The sequence below is a fragment of the Corapipo altera genome, unplaced genomic scaffold, assembly GCF_003945725.1.
Source record: "Corapipo altera isolate COAL_440 unplaced genomic scaffold, ASM394572v1 230, whole genome shotgun sequence".
NCBI classification, from domain to species: domain Eukaryota; kingdom Metazoa; phylum Chordata; class Aves; order Passeriformes; family Pipridae; genus Corapipo; species Corapipo altera.
Genome location: NW_020885002.1, coordinates 992,645 through 1,012,212, shown reverse-complemented (window position 1 = coordinate 1,012,212; position 19,568 = coordinate 992,645). Strand labels below are relative to the sequence as shown.

General features: G+C 44.9%; 1 protein-coding gene across 11 annotated transcripts in view; it reads right to left on the bottom strand.

The window, feature by feature from the left end:
- REEP1 (receptor accessory protein 1) overlaps window positions 1-19,568 on the bottom strand; it is a 67,870-nt gene that overhangs the window by 34,896 nt on the left and 13,406 nt on the right. For all 11 annotated transcript variants that reach the window (XM_027667156.1, XM_027667146.1, XM_027667145.1 and 8 more), the window contains exons 2-4: window positions 5,896-5,968; window positions 2,970-3,046; window positions 1,041-1,161 (exon numbers count right to left, since the gene is read on the bottom strand). In XM_027667156.1, the coding sequence (XP_027522957.1) occupies window positions 1,041-1,161; window positions 2,970-3,046; window positions 5,896-5,968 (271 nt within the window). The remainder of the gene's footprint in view (window positions 1-1,040; window positions 1,162-2,969; window positions 3,047-5,895; window positions 5,969-19,568) is intronic.

Here is a 19,568-nt window from a genome sequence, read left to right as displayed (position 1 = left end):
ATTATGCAGTGAAACGGTCATAGAAGTTCCTTCCCTCTCCCTCCCTCCCTCGAGACACAGGAGTCTGGATGATAACGATGACAACAACTTCAGTACTCAGCTGCTGGACTGCTGGGTTAGTGGGGACTGGGGGCTGTCAGGAGTCTCTCTACTCTTCCTATTCCCAGCAGCTAAGAGGTGGCAACCCAAAATGCATGAGACAACTTGTGAGAAGAGTAAGCAGAAGTTCACAGGAAGCAGAGAGACAGGGGACTGACCCCCACTGTCCTTCTTGGATACCAAGATACAAGTGTTCATGCATTGCCTGTGCCTAAACAGAGCTTTCATTTCCAAAGCTGCCAATGTCAGAAACTCAATAATTTGCATGTTGATATGTGACCAATAGCTATACTTGGCCCATGTATTCACATGAGCCAAATGGATCTACCTGACAATGCCCCATTCACAGCCACAGGAATCTCCTAGGCAGGCAAATTATCCAAGCTGTAACATCCCCCTCCCATAATTAGCATCACTAATTTGAGGAAGACATTTTTTAACCCAGGACCTCAACATACTACATGCCTTACTTCACCATATTATGTCTCCCAGCCAGGCATGTGTTTGCTAAGCCCATTTTAGACTGCCTGGGTTGTTTGTCTCATTGCTGCACAATGTTTTAGGTAGAGCTGGGAACAAAGTAGAGGAGTCCTGGCTGCCAGACCCTGTTTCTCTATTTGTCATATCCAGCCACAACATAGTTCTCCAGCTATATTCAGCCAGTACATGTAAAGCAGCTCAGGAGGTATTTTTATCCCCCTCCCTCCCAACTTCAAGTGCACAAAGATGAGTTAATACATGTGAGTGCACTGAACTGATGCCAGGATTTAAAAACACAACAACCACGAAAAACAGAAGCACCAATCAAAAGGAGGTGATCAAATGATGAAGGAAGAGAATCGGTAACTCTCAGTCTTCCAGGAAAATGAGTGATACAGAGACTGGAGTAAACACACTGTAGTTCTGCTCCACCCAGAGAGGACCAAGGCACCTGTGATTACCTTTTCTTTTGAAGACAGCGTTGGATGGACAAATTTCCTGTAGAGGAGGCTGGAGCCTTTTGTGTACGGAGACAGCAGCCAAGCTACAAAAGCTATTTTGAGTTCATAGTAGAATGGAAACCTGGAAGAAAAAGAGCTGTTACTGTCCACTCCCAATTTAACCACTGCCCTTAATTAGAGATGCTCAGCATAGGAAAGGACTGGCCAGTCTAGCTCAGGGCAGCTTTTGCTTACCAAGGACTCCAAAGAACACATTCACTCACCTTTGCACACATCTCAACTAAGAATGTGGGTGAATCTTTACTTGGTTATCAGGATCATTATTTAATGGTCTGGAAGAGACTCTAGGTGTGATAAGAGAAGCTTTCTACATGCAAAAAGCACTGGTGTTGCCTTCATAGTATCCCCAGTCATTGTGAGGGAGCAAAGACCAAACCAGCAAATCAATATTTCATGGATATATTTAGGCACATTTCACCTCTCTGCCTTTCTCCTTTTAAGATAACATTTATCTGACTGAAACTGAACTACAAGAACTTTTGTTGTGCAGATCCACACGACTTTTAGGTAGTACTGTAAAATACAGAGGACACTAACTAACAACAGGTCATGTTTTAGCTGTCACAACAAGTCAGGGACATCCTGAGATTAAACTATCCAGACTCTTTCCTGGAGGACAAAGCCCAGAGCTCAAGAGTGGCCAGCCAGCAGCATCCTCATGTGGGCAGGCAGGTTGCTGCCAGCAGTGTTATGAACAATTGTTACCCTTTGTAGGCAGGGACCAGCAAGAGCAGCACAGAGACCTGTGAAGGCAGTGGCCCAGCCCAGCTGGACCCAGACAGGCTCCTGCTGTGCTACACAGCACTGTCACTGGTCTGATCCAATGGGCCTCTGTGATGCTCCACTCTGAGCATGGATGTGCCAGGTTGGCCTTCCACCTCACTGAGGATCTCCACAGCACACTTGATTTCACAGGCTGGACAAGCCCTCTGTCACAACTCCTGAGAGACCCACATAATACATCCTCCAAAAACAACAGTTCCAGATGAACACAGGGGAGGTAGATCTGCATGCAAATTAGATAGACAGTAATGTCTTTTATCTCCTTTTCAACAGATCTGACATGTTGCCAAGTACCCCTGATTCCCTTTGTCTGGAAGACTCACTGGAGGCATGCAGGAACAGCCTGTAAGTGAGGGCCGTGCTCTGCAGTTAAATTTTTATCCTTAAGTCTAATTGATCTCACTGGTTTCCACGAGAAAGGCCTTGCTAAAAAGAGCAAGCAAGCAACAAACACTTTCAAACTTGAGCATCCAAATTTAAGGAACTGAATCTGATAACTGGGCATCTATGTGCTCTCATCTTGACAGATAACCAGGAATCCTTTCACTGGCACCAGAAAGCCCACATCACTATGGACTGTTAACTACTCTCCATCAAACCATAAACCCAGCCTTGCCAGGAACAGCAAAACATCCCAGGAACAACACCCACACAGCAACATAAAAAAGCCTGTGTTGCAGGGCTGTTTGTGCTTGACCCCCATAGTCTGTGTATTTACTGTAGGATACAGCCAGGCAAGTCCAGAACTATGCCTGTAACTGAAGCCACTGTTGTTTATGTGATAACCTCTGCAAGCATCCAACTGGGCAATCAGCTGTGCCTTTCTCTGACAGGAAGGGACTGAGACTCCTTGTAATGATTTCTCACTAATGAGATATCACTGAGCACTTCCACTTTCTTGTTCTTCCTATGACAGCACTGGGAAAGGAAGTGTGGCTCCTCCAGACAGAACACCTCTATGCACCTGAAGCTGCTAACCCTGTGTTCAGGAGTCAGTGCACCTTTGTGTCCCTTTTTTCCCCCCTTGTAAGCATTTCCATTTTCTTTCTCTCTCATGCCAAAGATCCTCCCCCCTTTGGTGCTCACCAGCAAAGAAAGATATCTGTGAAGGTCTCTGCTGTTGTGAAGAGCGCGAATATGATCCAGTACATCATCCATTTGACCTGGGAAACAAAAACAGTAGCTGGTTCATTTTTCCCCAAAGGCCTCAAACTATCTCTTAGAGGCACAAGTGCACAAAATAACTCTCACAGAAATTCTTAGCCACCCCCCCTCCCTTTCCCTCATGTATTTAGCAATCATTGTGGACTTGAAGGTGCCAGAGTGTCCTTCACTTCAGCACATAACCCACATCAGATTTCCACAGCCCTTGGGAAAGTGATTGTGGCTTTTAGGACTGGTCTGAGGAGAAGAAGAGCAGCCTGACTCTGTCCTTACAGAAGCTCCACTGACCAGCAGAGCACCACAGCCCTATCATAGGGCATTAAAAGTCTCACTTGGCTCATCTTAATGGCAAATGTTAATATTAGGGTGTTGGCCAAACTACAATTAAGATAAAATGTAATTACTTACATAATATCTATAGCCCGGGAGAGGTAAAGAGGTGAGTGCCTATCCCATGATCCAGGGCTCAGGAGAAAATCAACTCACTACAATTCCTAAACCAGTGTGCAGCACTTGAGTGGCTGTGCCTGCTCCCATCCACACCCTGAGCACAGGGCAAGGATAAGGGCAAGGGCATTAGCTCAAATCCCTTACCTGGGGCTTAGGTGAGAGTGTTTCACCTCACACTGGCAGTGCAAGCACGTGCTGTGCTGTCTCTGTGTTCAACTAGGGAAACTCCACTGTGGGGTTGATGCATGGATGGTGTCCTTTGGGGTGACAACAACAGAGGGACTCTCTGGGAACCATGACCTGGTCAGGTGAACTGTAATATCTCGAGGAATTCAGGAATCTGGGGATTTTTGTCTCTGAGCACTAAATGGCATTCAGAAGCACAGCTCAACTATTCTGATGTATGTAGTTTTGGCTCTTCTTGGGATTGGAAAGAGATAGTATGACAAAGATTGTTAATTTAAGTGAAAATTGTCTTTTAATTAGGTATATTTGAAAACAGAGTTCCCCACGCAGCTTTGCTGGAATGTTGGAAAGCTTAAGGAACCAAAAACCATGAAAATCCATGAATTAAAGAACTGGACTGTGTTATCTAGGGTTGAGATAATTGCAATAAAGCAAGGGAAGGCTGGAAAGAAGGCAGTACAAGCAGGATACCTACACCAGATGTTGCTCTGGGGAAGGGAGGATGGACATGTCAACAAATCTGGATCTCACCAGCTCAGAAACAGCTTCTCCATCTTTTCCCCAGTACAGTGGAAACAGTACCTGTAGTCTCTCTCCATCTCCCTGTAGATACTCGAATTATTCCCTGAGCACCAGTCACTCAGCTACATAACTGCTCTCCTGGGATTTATATTTATATGTATATTCATATTTAGTGTTACAGCAATAATGGCATTGTCAAATGCCTGAGAGCACTCTCTTCCCAGGGTAGCTTCTGCCAGGCTTTTTACATAACTGCAACTCCTCAGAGCCTCAGTGCCAGCACAGCTCTCTCAGACATTACTGCCAGCAAAACTTTAAAACATAAACCAAGACCTGCTGTGGATGGCCTTGGATCAGCCCAGAACAACATTTATCAAAATGACTATTACCAGCAGAAAACAAAATATCCTAAAGCGATATAAGTTTTGACTAATAAACGAAGGTTCTGTCACTGTAAATTACTACTTCATCTATTATTTTTTTTAACTGAACCCTAATGGACATACTGCCACAACTGGTGCCTTGAACTAAAATCGATTGTTAAGTGCAGACCAGGTCTTAGATCAGCTGTTCTCACACTTGGGTCATGACCTCATGCGTCTGATATGAGTTCCTCTTTCGCAACTGAATTTCCAACAGGAATTGGACCCTTCAGCAAAATACTTTCTGGAAAGGGACTGTGGAAACATGAAGTACCAGTAGCAGACACTACTTGGGGATGCTCATGCACGTCTCCAGCATTTTCAAGCAAAGAGCATTTTCAAGCCTAGCTGTGCAAGGGCTGCAGGGATACTTTGCCTGAAGTATCTGCTGTGCTCTGTTATACTTATGACCTCAAATTATCCAAAATCATTTTCTGACAGAGGAGAATGATAAAAAAAAAAATCTCAGCAGCCACAATGAGTCCCAGCTTGAGCCTGCACTAAGGACTTAATGGGATAGCCATCTATGCTGTTACCCAGAGGAGAAAATGGGCTTGTCATCTCTGGGATCTTGAGAGGATTGAAGAGTCAAGATCTGGAGGCTGAGCTGGGTTCAGTGAAGTCAACAGAGCTCAGGTTGTGAAGGGCACTACAAATCCTACAGGACCCCAACAGCATGCAAGTGCTTTTGATTCTCCCACACATCACTTTCCCTGATGGCCCCAATGTGCCTTTAGAAACCAGGGCCCAGGGAAGATTTCTCAGCAAAAGGACAAGAGAGCACACCCAGCTGCCAGACCTGCCTGTAAATAGGTCGCTCTGCAAGGCAGGATGTTTCTGTCTGAGGATTCAGTCCTATGTGCTTCGAGTTGCCTCCTCTGATCCTTGTTTTGAATGAGCAGTTAAAAGCTTCAAGGCTTTTTGAAAAGGCTTTGATTTATGCTGCTCTTCAGAAACAAAGGAGAGCACACAAAGCTCTGGATGCCAAATGCCTTTTAAGTCGGCTGTATATAGCTCAGCTCGCACCACCAGAGGAACAGCACACACTTGTCAGGGAGCACATCCACTCAGCAGAGGAGCCAGAAGCACAAACCTAAGGCTCCTTATTTGAGATCTGTGCCCAGCAATCAGCCAGTTCACCTTCAGGCCAGTCTGCCCCTTGCACTGGTTTATGAGATTTCTCAGAACACGGGCAACACCTTCACAATGTGGTGAGGAGCAATCTTGGAAAACAAACCCACAGCACAGCCACAAACCTCATTACTCACATATTCTTTGATGTCCTTTGATTTCACGGCTTTGTAAGAATAATATGCGGGGTAAAGTGTGCCAAATATAAGCCTGGAAAAAAACAAATAAACAATAAATGGATTAAATTGATTTCCTGTCACAGAGAACTATTTTTTCCCCCTGTGTTTTAAATGTGTTTTTTGCACTAGTAAAAAGTGTTAGGATTTGATTTAAGCTTGAGTGCACTAAGTACAGTACAGGAGTGATTTTGCATCACTGAATTCAGAGAAACTATTGCCAGTGACATGAATGAAGAGCAGAGATTCAGGATGAATTTCCTTTCAGAATGGTCTCCACAGGTCATACTCTATGAGTTACACACAAAACAAAACAACCAAACCAAGGCCACCACACTTTAAAAAGGAAATTAAAAATCTGATTTCAAAACAACCTACTGTGACACCAGGAATGTAGGAGTATTGCTTTCAGAGGCAGGGCAAAATGAGAATAATTTGTCTAAAATCCCTTCCACCTCTGTTCAATACTCTGAAATGCTGGCAGACAATAAAGAAGGATCCAAGTTCTCCTGGCACAAGGGTTTGAATGCTGAGGCCTTATCCTACATTAAACCTGATAAAGGGAAGAATCCTGCACTGTTCACTAAAGTCAATTTGGGCTCATCAAAGGAGGAAGAATCTGCCAACCAAGACATACCAACAGAATCAGGCCTAAAAATCCCTGCTCTGCTGTTCTTTCAGACAGTTTCCTTTCATTTGCAAGTCTGAAAGGGATGCTGTCAGCTTCAAGATTTCATGTAAGAAAGAAATAAGGATCTGTATGTTAAAAATAGCACTACTGAGAAAAAAAGGTTGAGAATTTTTTATACTAACTCCTCTCTGCATCACTGCCTACATGCTTATTCGCTTGGATTATTCTGGACATAAGCACAGGCTTGTCAAAACCACTTTGCCCTGCCCAGGTTTCAGTCGGTTTTATTCAGTGCCAGGAGGATGATGCTGCAAAGTCTAAATTTAATAGATTGCAGGGGGATGTTTATTGGCTTGCAGGTACCCATTTTTCCACTAAAGCTTTTGCTTTAAATTCGTACAACTGTTTCCACTGCTGCTGGGAATAAAAATGATCAATGTTTCAGTCCCTAATTGTGGAGGCACACAGACCTGCAGTCATCCTTTCCCTCCTGCCAGCAGTGACTGTGTGCCGTGGGACTCACAATTACAGTCAAGTCCATTACGTGCATAACACATTAAAAATTAACACTCTGGGATATGGTGTTCCACGGTACTTCCCGTAGCTCAAGAAGGTATTTATGAAAGAATGGGGTGAGCCAACACACATCTTGATTTCCAAAGCAGTGACCAAAGGCAATTTGCCTGCTATTCATCATGCTCACCGTAGCATAGCTTAGCAGAACCTGGAGTGCAATGAAGACTTCAGAAAAGCAGCTACTGAGTGAGGGGATCCGATATTTTACAGAGGCTTCACACTGGCTTCAAAAAGCTTTGCAGCAAACAGCCAGCTCTGAACCTATTCCACCCACAGGGGCTGTGCTATCTGCGAGGATCAGACACAAACGCTCAGAGACAATCTGGGAAACCAAATGTGGTTTTGTCCCTTGCAGTATCTTACCAAACAGCAACAGGGGTTAAGGCAAGGACAGACAGACAGACAGACAATGGCCTGATCCTGTTCTCACTGAGGCTAATAACAAATACTCCAAGTTCAATCGTAGCAGGACCTAATCCAGAGAAAGTAGAGCTCACAAAAGGAAGAAAGCTTCACATTATTCAGAAAACAGCTGAGCACATGGATAATATTTTTGGCTCTCCTTATAAAGAGCACCGCAATGCTGTCCTTCCTTCTTGGCCTGGGCTGGCTGCTATCTCACGCTTTTATTTCCTGCAAATAATCACTGAATGATTGATATTCATTTCCTCAGTTTGTGCTGGCAACAGAAAGTCCCTGGATCCTGAAGAAAAAAACAGTTTACAGCATCACTAGAAAAGAATTAGTTGCAGACAATAAAAATAGAGGAAAAAAAAAACTGAGAAAAAAATGCTGTGAGGGAAGGAAACTGTGCAATAATTTTGCATATGCAGAGCAAGGGACAGTTAAGAAGGTGATGTGCTCTTCCTAAACTGGAGATTGAGAGTTTCACTGATTTGCCTTGTGGTGTGTGTGTGCATATATGGACATTTATTGCTGCTATGGTCTACCAGACTGAAAACTGTTTTAAGGAATGTTGGAAGCCAGTCTTGTCACTGCTGTGGCTTACTATGCGGCTTGGGATCACTTAACCTCTGGGTACACCCTACAAATGGAAGATGAAAGATGTCTGGGCATTTCTCTAGAGCATACTCAAAGTTTTGAAGACAAATACTTGCACAAAGAGATATTTCAAACAGTCTCTTGAACTTACTGTCTTCACTTGGCTTTGGATCAGGGTTGAGTACAATTGATTTAATTCAAACACACACATCAATCCTCTATCTCTTTTCTCAGTTCCTCTCCCTTGCTGAAGACAATGCTTCTTGCTTCCCCCTCATCCAAGCTTCCTGTGTAATTCAAGTTATGGTTGATTCCTGCCTTCCTTCATCCCTGTGCTCAGACTGTTGCCAAATCACTCCTGCACGCTATACACAAACCCAAGGCTGATCTTTTGTCCCTCTGCCCAGGCCACGAAATCATTCCTTGTCCAAGTCTCTTTTCTACCTCCCTTGTGTGGTCTCTACCCCATTGGGATGAACCAGTGTTTAAACTTCTCCCCTGCTCCCTCCTCCCCCAGCCTTTTGGCCTACCAAGCTGAAGTAACTTCACTTTGCTTTCTGTGCCTGTTCCTAAATGCAGTTGGTTTGGCCTTTTGTCACATCCCAGCTCAGGCCCTTCTGTCCTTTAATGATTGCAGTGCCACCAGCTTCTTCCTCTGCTGTTCCTTGTGTGTCTTCTCCCACACCCTGGAGGCTCCTGTGCTCCTCTCCCTCCCCACTGCAAATCAGCCCATCACCTCCAAAACAAGCTGTTCCCTGGCAGTTATCCTGACAGCCCACAGTTTGAGAGGCCCAGCCATAAAAATTCCAACCGTATCATTCCCTAGTTCCTCCTCATCTCTATAATCTCCTGCAACACTCCTGGTGTTTTCTGAACCACACCACAGGACCTTCAGCTTTCCTCACACATCCCCAAAATCGCAGCACAGGCCCTCAGTTCCCTCCCACAGCTGCCAGCTGCCCTGGGACCCACATGTGCTGTGACTCTGGTTTTACTTGCACCGACTGTCTGCCTGGCCAGCCAAATCAGGGACCTACCCATGGAGTCAACACTGCAGCTTTCACCTCCTGGAGGACACTGCTACGAGACAATCTCTTATCCAGCAGCTAATTCTTAGAAATAATGTAGAAACTTAATATTCAAGACCTCTCTGACCCATCTATTTTGGCCACAACCACTTTGCAGGTCCAAAAAAACTAGCAGCAGTGGAAAAAACAGACTGCTTAAGTCTCATTTCCTTAGGAAATCAGAGTTCAACCCACTCCCCACCCACTTCCATCTTTCAAAGCTCCTTTGAATGAGCTATGTACCCAGGAAAGCCTTGGCCCCCTTACCCTCTGTGCAGAAGCAGATATCCTGATCACCAAACCTCCCAGAGCTCGAGGTAGTAATTGCCACATTTCAAGCTACAGAAACATGTTCTGCAGCCTGGGCTAAAGCAAACACATACCCTGAGGGTACAGGGAAAGGCAAAGGAAGTGGTGACATCCATCAGTGAGGTAGGAAAAGCTCACTTGCAGCACTAAACAAATAACCACAGCAGCCTGACAGCCCTTACACTGCTCCATGCTGGAGGTCTACACCAATTACAACTGCCTTGAAAAAGGACAAAACAGCAGCTGTAAAGAAATTACTGAAGAGTCAAATAATTGTGCAACAGAAGGCAAAAATCTAAGGAAAAGGTTAGTCTGCCTAAAGAATAGGATAAGGATTAATGCTGAAAATCTTATAATCCTATTAGGTACCTCAGCAGCAGCAATCCCCAGTCTGGATCGTTACATGCGCTTCTGGTCATTCTTTGTCAAAAGGGACACAGTGGAGGCAGGAGGGGAAAGGAGAAGGGCAAGGAAAGTGTCTGGAAGAGCACTGGGGAAGATCCATATGAGGGATCTTCGTATTTGTTGGGCTGTAATTGTTTTTTACAACATAAACAAATAATTGAAATTATTTTCTCCTTTTCCCGAAGCAATGGAAGGGGATGCTCAACTCAGTCAAGACAATGAAGCCAAAAGAAGGTGAGAAACCCAGGAGGTAATTTGTGGAACAGACTAACTGTATTTGTTTATATAATTATATTAGGTAGGATTTGTGGTTTGGTTTTGGTTTTCATTATTCAAGTTTATCACTAAATAAGACAGGAGAGGATGAAGCTTACCATGTTGTGGGGTTTCCTGATTATCAGGGGAATAGTAAAGCAATTGGACTGTTGGTTCCTCTTTAGCAAAGCATGTCATATTCCAGGGAAGCAGCTGCACCAGTACCAAAGCTCCTTCTGTCTCCATGTACCAGTACAGCCACAGCCAGCCCTGGCTATTATATCCTTCTATTCCTTCTCCTGATCTGCTGGCACAGGGATCTGACCAGCACATAGCACAGGCTATCCCAGATGTGACAATATTCCTAATAGCATCTAGGCTATAGCCTGGGGATCAGCCTCAGAGCTGCTACCCCAGCCTGGGAGGGCCCCCATGAGTTCTCATGATTTGGTGATACCGCTTTCCCCAAGGAAAAGTTATTTACCTGCAAAATTAACTCTATCATTCCATAAAGCAGCCACTTAAATAAGTGGAAAGACTCTCAGCGAGTCTCAGGAGTACTTACCAGGACTCAGGTTACCTCCAGAAACGCCTGCACATTCACTCCCTTGAGCATTTTTAACCACAGGGATATTTTCTGGCTTTGTGTATTTGTAACCTGTTACAAATATACCAGCACAGTGCCGTCTACATCCCAAGCCACCCAAGTTTTGCTCCTCTGGTTACCATGCCACCAGCGGTGTTCAAACACTTAAAACATTTTAGTACCCCAACACAAACAGAACAGCCCTTATTTTGCCCATAAATAACTAATGTTTCCATTTCATTGGCACACAGCAGCCAAGATGACAAACTTCTGCTCCCAGAGATGGACACAGTTGGGAATCACTGAGATATTTCCTATTTCCTCAATATGTTCACTGGCTAGGGTGAGCTTCTTACACATGGAGCAGCAGCTGAGCTGTCACCATACCAGGATTCCTCGCTGAAGCCACCAAGAAGGGTGCCAATAGGTTTGTGTTCCTTATTATCAGTCCTAATTAACGTTCACACAGTGCCACAGACTAAAAATAAACGTCACTGTCTTTGCACCACAGGTTCCCAGTTTAAATCCAGCAGCCGGGGATGTGAAAATAAGCAGTGCACAAGGCCAGGGAAAGGGTTAATGTGAGCCCCTGGACAGGTCAAATGCCTGATATTCAAGAAGGGACTGGGGTGGAGGAAGCACCAGCTGCAGAGGAGGTTCTGGGCTGATATGCCCTGGGAGGTGGCTCCTGTAGTTTCTTTGTGGTCATTTTGCAACAGAAAGGTGGCTCCAGGGAAGTCAGGAACTTACCTATTCTCCCTCAGGGTGACAGCTGATGCCATCCCCACCCTGGGCCCCAGGAGATGTGGATACCTGGCCATGCAAGACCTACATCCCGATACACTCTGAAAATACCAGTGACAAAAATATCCCCCAAGGAAAAGCGCTGGGTTCTCACACCCCTGAGACAGATCAGGCTCACTCATTTGCAGCCTGAATCAAATATCCCTGTGGGGCTGGTTCAGTCCCCAAATACAACTGAGCAGATGTGCCCATGTCACTCAGCCAGTCGTGCACTGACTCCACAGGTATCAATATGGTGTAAAGCTCCACTTTAACAGTCACCCCACACACCCCTCTGCTTCAGGAAGCATTCCTCTGCACCGCCTTGGTGGGTGACCTGCTCAGTCCTTGTCCTCATCAGCACTTCCAAAGCACCATGCACACCCACAGTGCCAAGGCAGGCCAAGGACAACTTGGTGTCTAACACAAAGACACTCTGCTTTCCATCCAGATCCACCTCTAACTTCCCAGCCAGGCTACTAAGGAGCAAACTGAAACCTCATCTTGGTTAATGTAACCTAATGGCTGAGGAAACCCAATCGCTCCTCCTGGTGTAACTGCAGGGCACAGGGACCCTGACTGTCCTTCCAGCAGAAATAGCAAGTCAAGGGCTGTCCTTGGTGCTTCTAATTTAAGCAGTCTTGATCTTCCCAAAGCAGCACATACTGCTCTCCAGTTGACAAGGCCCTTTTTTGTTTTCCCCATCCAGGGCACTCCTCACATGGGAGCTGGAAGATGGCCAGGCACAAACAGGTGAAGCAACGTGGCAGCAGGGATGGGTGGAGGAAGTGGGCTTGGCCAGCCTGGAGCTGTCACACAGCTGCACTTGGGTCACAACAACCCCGTACAGCGCTCCAGGCTGGGGGCAGAGTGTCTTGAAAGCTGCTCAGCAGAAAGGGACCTGTGGGTATTGATTGAGAGCCAGCTGAACATGAAGCCAATGTGTGCCCAGGTGGCCAAGAAGGCCAAGGCATCTTGGTCTGTATCAGCAATAGTGTGGCCAGCAGGACCAGGGCAATGATTGTCCCCCTGAACTCGGCACTGGTGAGGCCACACCTTGAATCCTGTGTTCAGTTTTGGGACCCTCAATTCAAAAAAGGACATTTAGGTGCTGGAGCATGTCCAGGGAAGGACAACAAAGGTGGTGAAGAGCCTGGAGTACATGTCCTATAAGGAACAGCTGAGGGAACTTGGGTTGTCCAGTCTGGAGAAGAGAAGGCTCAGGGGAGACCTCATTGCTCTCTTCAACTACCTGAAAGGTCTCTTCTGCCATGTCTCAAGTGAAAGGATGACAGAAAATGGCCTTAAGTTGCACCAGGGGAGGTTCAGATTGGACACTAGAAAAAAAAATTCACTGAAAGAATGGTCAGGCATTGGAGTAAGTTTCTCAGGGAGGTGGCAGAGTTACCATCCCTGGAAGTTTTCAAGAGGTGTCTAGATGTGGCACTTGGGGATATGGTTTAGAGGTGATTATGGTGGTGCTGGGTTGACAGGTGGACTAGATGATCTTGAAGGTTTCTTCCAATCTTAATGATTCTGTGAACTATTATGTTTACTCACGTTGAGATCCTATGTTCAGATAGGTCTAAAGAAGATAAACTTATCCCCACTTTTCCCTTTTCCCCCACTTCTTGTTACAGGAAGACAGAAATGCTAAAATAACACTACCACTGAGGGAGAGACCTGGTAAAATATTGGGCTTATTATGATAATGCACGTGATGCCTATTAAAATCTGACATTCCCACTAAAACTACCAGCAGTGAAAGGTCTCACAGGGTTATGTTTACACTGACACTCTTAAGTATCATATTTAAAGCCCGGTCAAGATTAGGCAGGTACTTAACCCTCCCCAAGGTTACTGTTCCAGGCTGTCTTCAAACTCAGGCAGAACTGCATCAGTTTACGCACAAGCCAAAGCTTCAAAGTTTTCTTTGCAGTCCTTCAGGACACAAAAGGCCCGTGTAGCTGCTATAAAAATACCCCACGGCTCTGCAGCTATTTTAGGAAGCAAATTCATCGCAGGTAGAGGCTTACTAAGCTGGTCTGTTCTACTTCACGCTGCCTTCAGCGGGGCTGCCAGGCCCAGAGCGCTGACGAACGAGGGGAATGTGTCTGTCACCGAGGCAATGTTTTAAAGCGGGTCTGCGTGGAGGGTGTGCAGGGCTGGTGTGGGGCCCGGCCCCATGGAGAGAAGCTGTGTTTGACAGGAACACTGTGCCTGGCACACGCCCGAGGCTCCCAGCAGCTGCCTGCAAGAGATAATATTTCGTGGGCCTCCCCGGAGGCATTTGCCCTGTCGCTGCTCCTCCCCTCTCGGTGCTCCAGCTCAGCAGCACCGCAGGAGAAAGCAGCCCGCGGCTCTGAGCTTTCTCCCAGCGCTGGCACAGGACCTTCTGGGGACGGAGAAATAATTCATCAAAGTGTGACACTGAGGGCAGTAAAATCTGTGCCTGCTAGAGGAGAAAACACTCTCTGCTGTGTGACCGGGTCAGATCTGCACCCAGCTTCGCTGCTCCAAAGAGCCAGGGCTCAGCACCTGTGAGCCCCGATGGTTTCCCTGTCCAGTACTGACCTGGGGTTCCTGCTTCGAGAGCTCTGCCTTTTCCCAAGCCAAATAAATAGCAATTTGAAAACTAAATGGTACGTTTTAGATGGGAAGGGCTGCTTTTCCTGACTCTGGAGAGGGGGATGTTTATGTGGGAAAAAGCTTTTTTAGCAGCACTGACATTATATTCCAGAAATGACAGATGGTCTAAAATCTGCATTGTGAGTTAGCCTACAGATTTATGGTAGGCTTATGATATGAAAAGGAACAGAAAGAGACTTATAACCTAACCAAACTAATTTCTAGGCTAAAAAAGGTATGAAACACGGACTGCATATCAACAAAGAAGCTCTGCGTTATTTTCACAGAATACCCCATCATGCTGCAAGTATTATTCTGGAATTATTTTGACTGATACTATGTGAATCACCTTTTAGGAAGCGTAACCACATAGAGAAATACGAATTTAGAGCATAATCCTACTACATTCTGTGTATCCGAAAACTCAGTTCAGGTTATGGAAGACTTCCACCATCAAACCATAATTGGTTTGATGTCTGAGGAAGTGGTGAGAAACACAAAAGCTCCTGTTTGTCAACCCCTCACTGAAAGACAGGTTTAGACTTTCAGTGGTGTACTCATGGGATAGAAAACAGGAAAAAAAATTAAATTAAACTATAACCCATCCAAATCAATTGCAACATAACCTCTTTAGAGTATTGTTACCTCAGCTTCCCCGGGACAGAACATTACTAGAAGTTCTCAATTAAATGCAAGGAATATTTCAGCTCACCAGTGTAATTTGAAAATCAAACCAGAAGACGTCTTTGGCCCAAATATTCAGCTAAAGCCATGAAAAATGTTGACTTCCCATGGATGTCAAATGATTCAATCCACTAAAACAAATCTAGTAGTCCCAAGGCTGCTTCAGGTAGCAGTAGGCTTTGGGAATCTCCACAAGCTCTTGGAGGAGGACAGAAACCCCAGGCAGATCTCCACACTAGCCAAGGAAAGCAGTTCAGCACAGGAACAGCTATCAGGCACAGTCATGGGCAGCTTGGTGCAAAACAGGAGAAAATCTTACTGTCAGGGCATTTCTGTAAATACCACAGAGTCACAGAATGGAAGGGGCCTTAACAATTATCTTGTTCCAACCCCCTGCCATGGGCAGAAACACCTTCCATTAGTATGGTGGATATGGTGGATGCTGGTAACTTAACAATAAACAGCCTAACTCCTTCCATCAGGAAATGACTTGCTTATATCTCTGAGGACTCCAGGACATTAACCAGAAAAACCAGAAGACCAAATATTTGGAGGGACCAATCACACTGAAACATGTGGGACCCAACTCAGTTGTAAGTTTTATGTTCCAGAGCTAATATCTACCTCCTAGTTAAGTAAACAAACAAACAAACTCCCACATCCACGTTTAAAACATTTCTTCTCATTTTGATAACACATTTCAAAGTAAAGATAATACTGTCTTTAACACCAAAGCTGATGGCACTACTACTGATTTCTGATTATTTCTACTTCACAGAGTTTTGTGTCTATTTTAAATTACAAGAAAGTGAAACACATTACAATGACACGGGAAGATCATGTCAGGAACATGAGCTGTGCCCAGTTTTCAACTCCAGTTTTAAAGCAAGAGTGTAGAAAAACTAGGGCAAGATGATTCTACAGGTAATTTCAGAATATTCAGCCCATCCTCATGCTGTGGTTAGCAGGGGTGTCAGAATGCCACATGCTAAATATAACAGCTGTGACATTGCCGGGAGTTCATGGGCCGTGCAAACCACGCTTCTCTTTCTGGCCCACAGACACAGATTGGTATTTCTTCTGGGTGCTATGAACATTTCAGGGAGGGGCTGGGCACCTGCTTTTTTACTAGGACTTGCATAATTTTTAAATCTATTTTTTTTTTAGAAGAAGGAAAATGAGACACTGTCACACAGCTTGAAAAAGAAAGGCTTCTAGTCTTTTCCCACATGCATTTGACAAGGATTTCTAGTGTGAATTTAACAGAGTTCTTTCCTCCAGAGTCCTTTCTCATTTCATTCATCTTTTTTAATCCCTCCATTTTATACGGCTAATAACAGCATTGTAATGAAATGCATGGTGCAACTGAGATAAACACGGAGGGAGAGATCTCCAGCTGGAGCTAAACTGATACAGACCAGCCCCCAGTCTAACCCAGACATGAAGGAGAGGAAATCAGAGGGAAACAAGCCTCTGTACTGAAGCCATGGATCACTAACATATAATCAGTCAGAGCTGCTGGCTACACCTCAGAATTCAGCTTCAATTACAGTAAAATTATTTGTCTCCAATTAAAATTAATTAGAAGAAAAATGACCATTTAGTGGCTAATCGTAAACCATGGTGTTAGGATAAGTGGTACAAAACAGCAGGTAGGGGAGCCTAAACAATACACTGACCAGTCACCTCTTAGGGCTGTTCCAGGACAGCATCGGTCCTGTGGGGGTGACACCGACCACGACAGGTTAATGGGAGAGGCTTCCCAGAGCACTTCACAGACTGGGGATGCTTTGTACCTACAGGGCTGTGAGACTCGTTATGGGATGCATGGGCAGACAGTGGACTAGGGCTCACACACGAAAGGAGAAGCACACCAACATGACCAGGAGTGGCACCCTGCTTACTCTTGTTCCATGTCTTACTCCTTCACATACTCACCCATGATGGTCACCACGTTAAAATACCTACTGAACCTCCTGGAGTTCTCCTGAAGAACACAGGGGACAGCCAGCACTGTGGCTTCTGGACTTTCAAGGAGCTTCACCGATAGTGCTCAACAGAGAGTAAGAGCACTTCCTCCAGGGTTGACTCTGGAGGAACAGACTCATCCGGTAACTAAGCAGCAGCACTGACCCCCTGCCAAACATAAATTGTGAGCCCATTTTCTCCCATATCATCGAGCAGCAGGTGAGATATTTAAAAAGCACATCAACACTAAACCAAACCACTGTAAACACCTTTCTTCCCCACACTCTCCCATCTGAGAAGAGAAAGAGCAAAACACTACATGACAGGTATCACTTAGTGTGCTACTGGAAACTGTCCAGTGAATGTACTGTAAGAAATACAAATGTGTCCTTTAGACTGGAATCACAGTAATTTTGGTAGGAAGTGGTCTCTGCAAGTCTTTAATTCAAAATAGGACTAACTCTGAGTTTCTATCAGGTTGGTACAGGCCCTGCCCAGTCAAATTCTCAGTATCTCCATCTCTGGACTCCTGTTCCAGTGTTTGCTCACCCCCTTTGGAGAATTTTTTTCTTTACATTTAAACAAAATTTTCTTTGCTGCAACTTGTTTCCATTGCCTCTCACCGTTTTGCTGTGTGCCTCCACAAAAAGCCTGGCTCTGTCTTCTCTGTACCAACCCATCACATTTTTGAAGACAGCAATGACACTTCCCCTTCACCATCTCTTGTTCAGGTTGAACAAACATCCCACTCACCTCTCCTGGAGCACCATGTGCTCCAGTTCTCTTCCACTGGATTCACTGCACTTGGCCAGTGCCACCTTCATCCATTTGGGAAACCCAAATGGGACACACTGCTCCAGACAGACACTCCCTCACACTTTCCAAGCAGAAAGGAACAACCACTTACCTCAGCCTGCTGGATAACCCTCTTATTGAACCAATTCTGTGTCAAGATCTGGAGAACAACACCACTGCACCATGCATATCATGAGAAGTACAGAAGCACAAGGGACCCACTCCCCAAATGATGAGGAGACTCTTCCTTGCTGCTTGGAGAACCTTCTTGCTCAGCCACATCACCCCCTTTCCTTTGCAAGTGGTGCTGTCCCCAAGGAGATAAGCTGGGGAATACCAAACTTGGCTGCTAAGGGAAACACCACACTGGTCTAACTCTGTGACTTAACATAGACTGGGTTGCTGTTAGCAAAGAGCTTCAAAACGAAGGGTAAGGAGATGAAATGAATATTTACAAACACTGCTTTGAGTCTCTTGCTCAGCCATTGTGGGGGAGCTAGAAGAACAGCTGGATTTCCCTCATCTCTACAGCCACATACTCACAGGGTAAGGCTTTGTGTCATTAAGTGTGCAGTTTAATATAATGGTTTTATGGTAATGCTCTTGCACGATCTTTTCTTACATAAAGCCACTAGTTACTTCCATGCCAAACACCATAACCCACGGTACATATCTGGAGATAAAATGACACCTCCTTTCTTCTGTTGGGGCTGGGAAAGTAAATTACCCATACATGGCTAATAGTCATGCTATAATCATTTTTAAAAGGATCAGAGGCTACAACGTCCAGCAAAGCCTTGATCGAGCTAAAATTGATTTAAAGGGCTTTCTTAAATGACAATCTCCATCAGGACCCCTAAATTCATCCTTTAGAAGTTGGTGAATTCTATTTGCAGGTTAAATGAAGAAAGATGAAATGAAATTGATCATAAGAAGTGTTATATTCAGCACTTTCAAAAGGTTGAGCTGTGTTAGTAACAGGACAAATACACACACCAGGGTTCAGGACGCTTTAATTTCTCTGACCTACTAATTCAAAGAGGTTTTTCAGGACCATAACTGAGTGCATAGCAGGACCCTAAGCACAGAAACACCAGGACCTCTGTAAGTTGTACCATCCTTGATTACTTCTCTCCGAGACTTTGGGAAATAGTTGAGTTCTCAGATCCCCCATTGTACATTTTGGTTCCTCGTGGGCCCAGCTGAGCGTTCCCCTGGCTGGACATTCATCATGCACCGCTGACACACAACAGCTGCATCTGTTGTGCCTTTAACTTGCTGGGGTTGGGAAGGATATTGCTGTTTCTGGCTCAGACCATCCCAGCACACAGTGTGGGTGGACCAACACGCTGCCAGGAGGAGATGCAGTTGCACAGCCTCCAAAATTCATGCCATTCCCTGAGTAACACTTGCATATTGCCCAGAACCACAGCCCAAGTTCAAACATTTCTGACTTGCAATTCACTTTGCAGGTGCATGTGACAGATATAACTCATGCAATTTGTACAGAGCATTCTAAAATACCTTTGGCTTTGCTCAACAAAGAAGATATACGTACAAGTGTATATTTCAAGACAGAAATACTGGAATTTAGACACATTTCCTTAGCCACTCTGGGATGTTTCTTAAAATGCAAGGGTTCTGTTCTGAACTTTGGAATCTCTTTACATCTATTTAACTTTCCTACATAATGATTCATCCCACAACTGAATATATTCTGCTACAAAAAGACAATTCCTTCCCTGCTCCTCCGAAATAATTTTATCTCATTGAGTATCTCCAGGTTTTGTATTTCTTGACCAACATTCATTTCCTTTTTCAATGTCTGCTATTTTCCAATCTTACCATAGCTTCTCCCTGAAGCTTAACAGGTTAAACACTTTCCTGTTACACCAAATACTCTAAATTTCAGTCCCTGTAGTGTCCTAGTAAGTGAAGTTTGGGT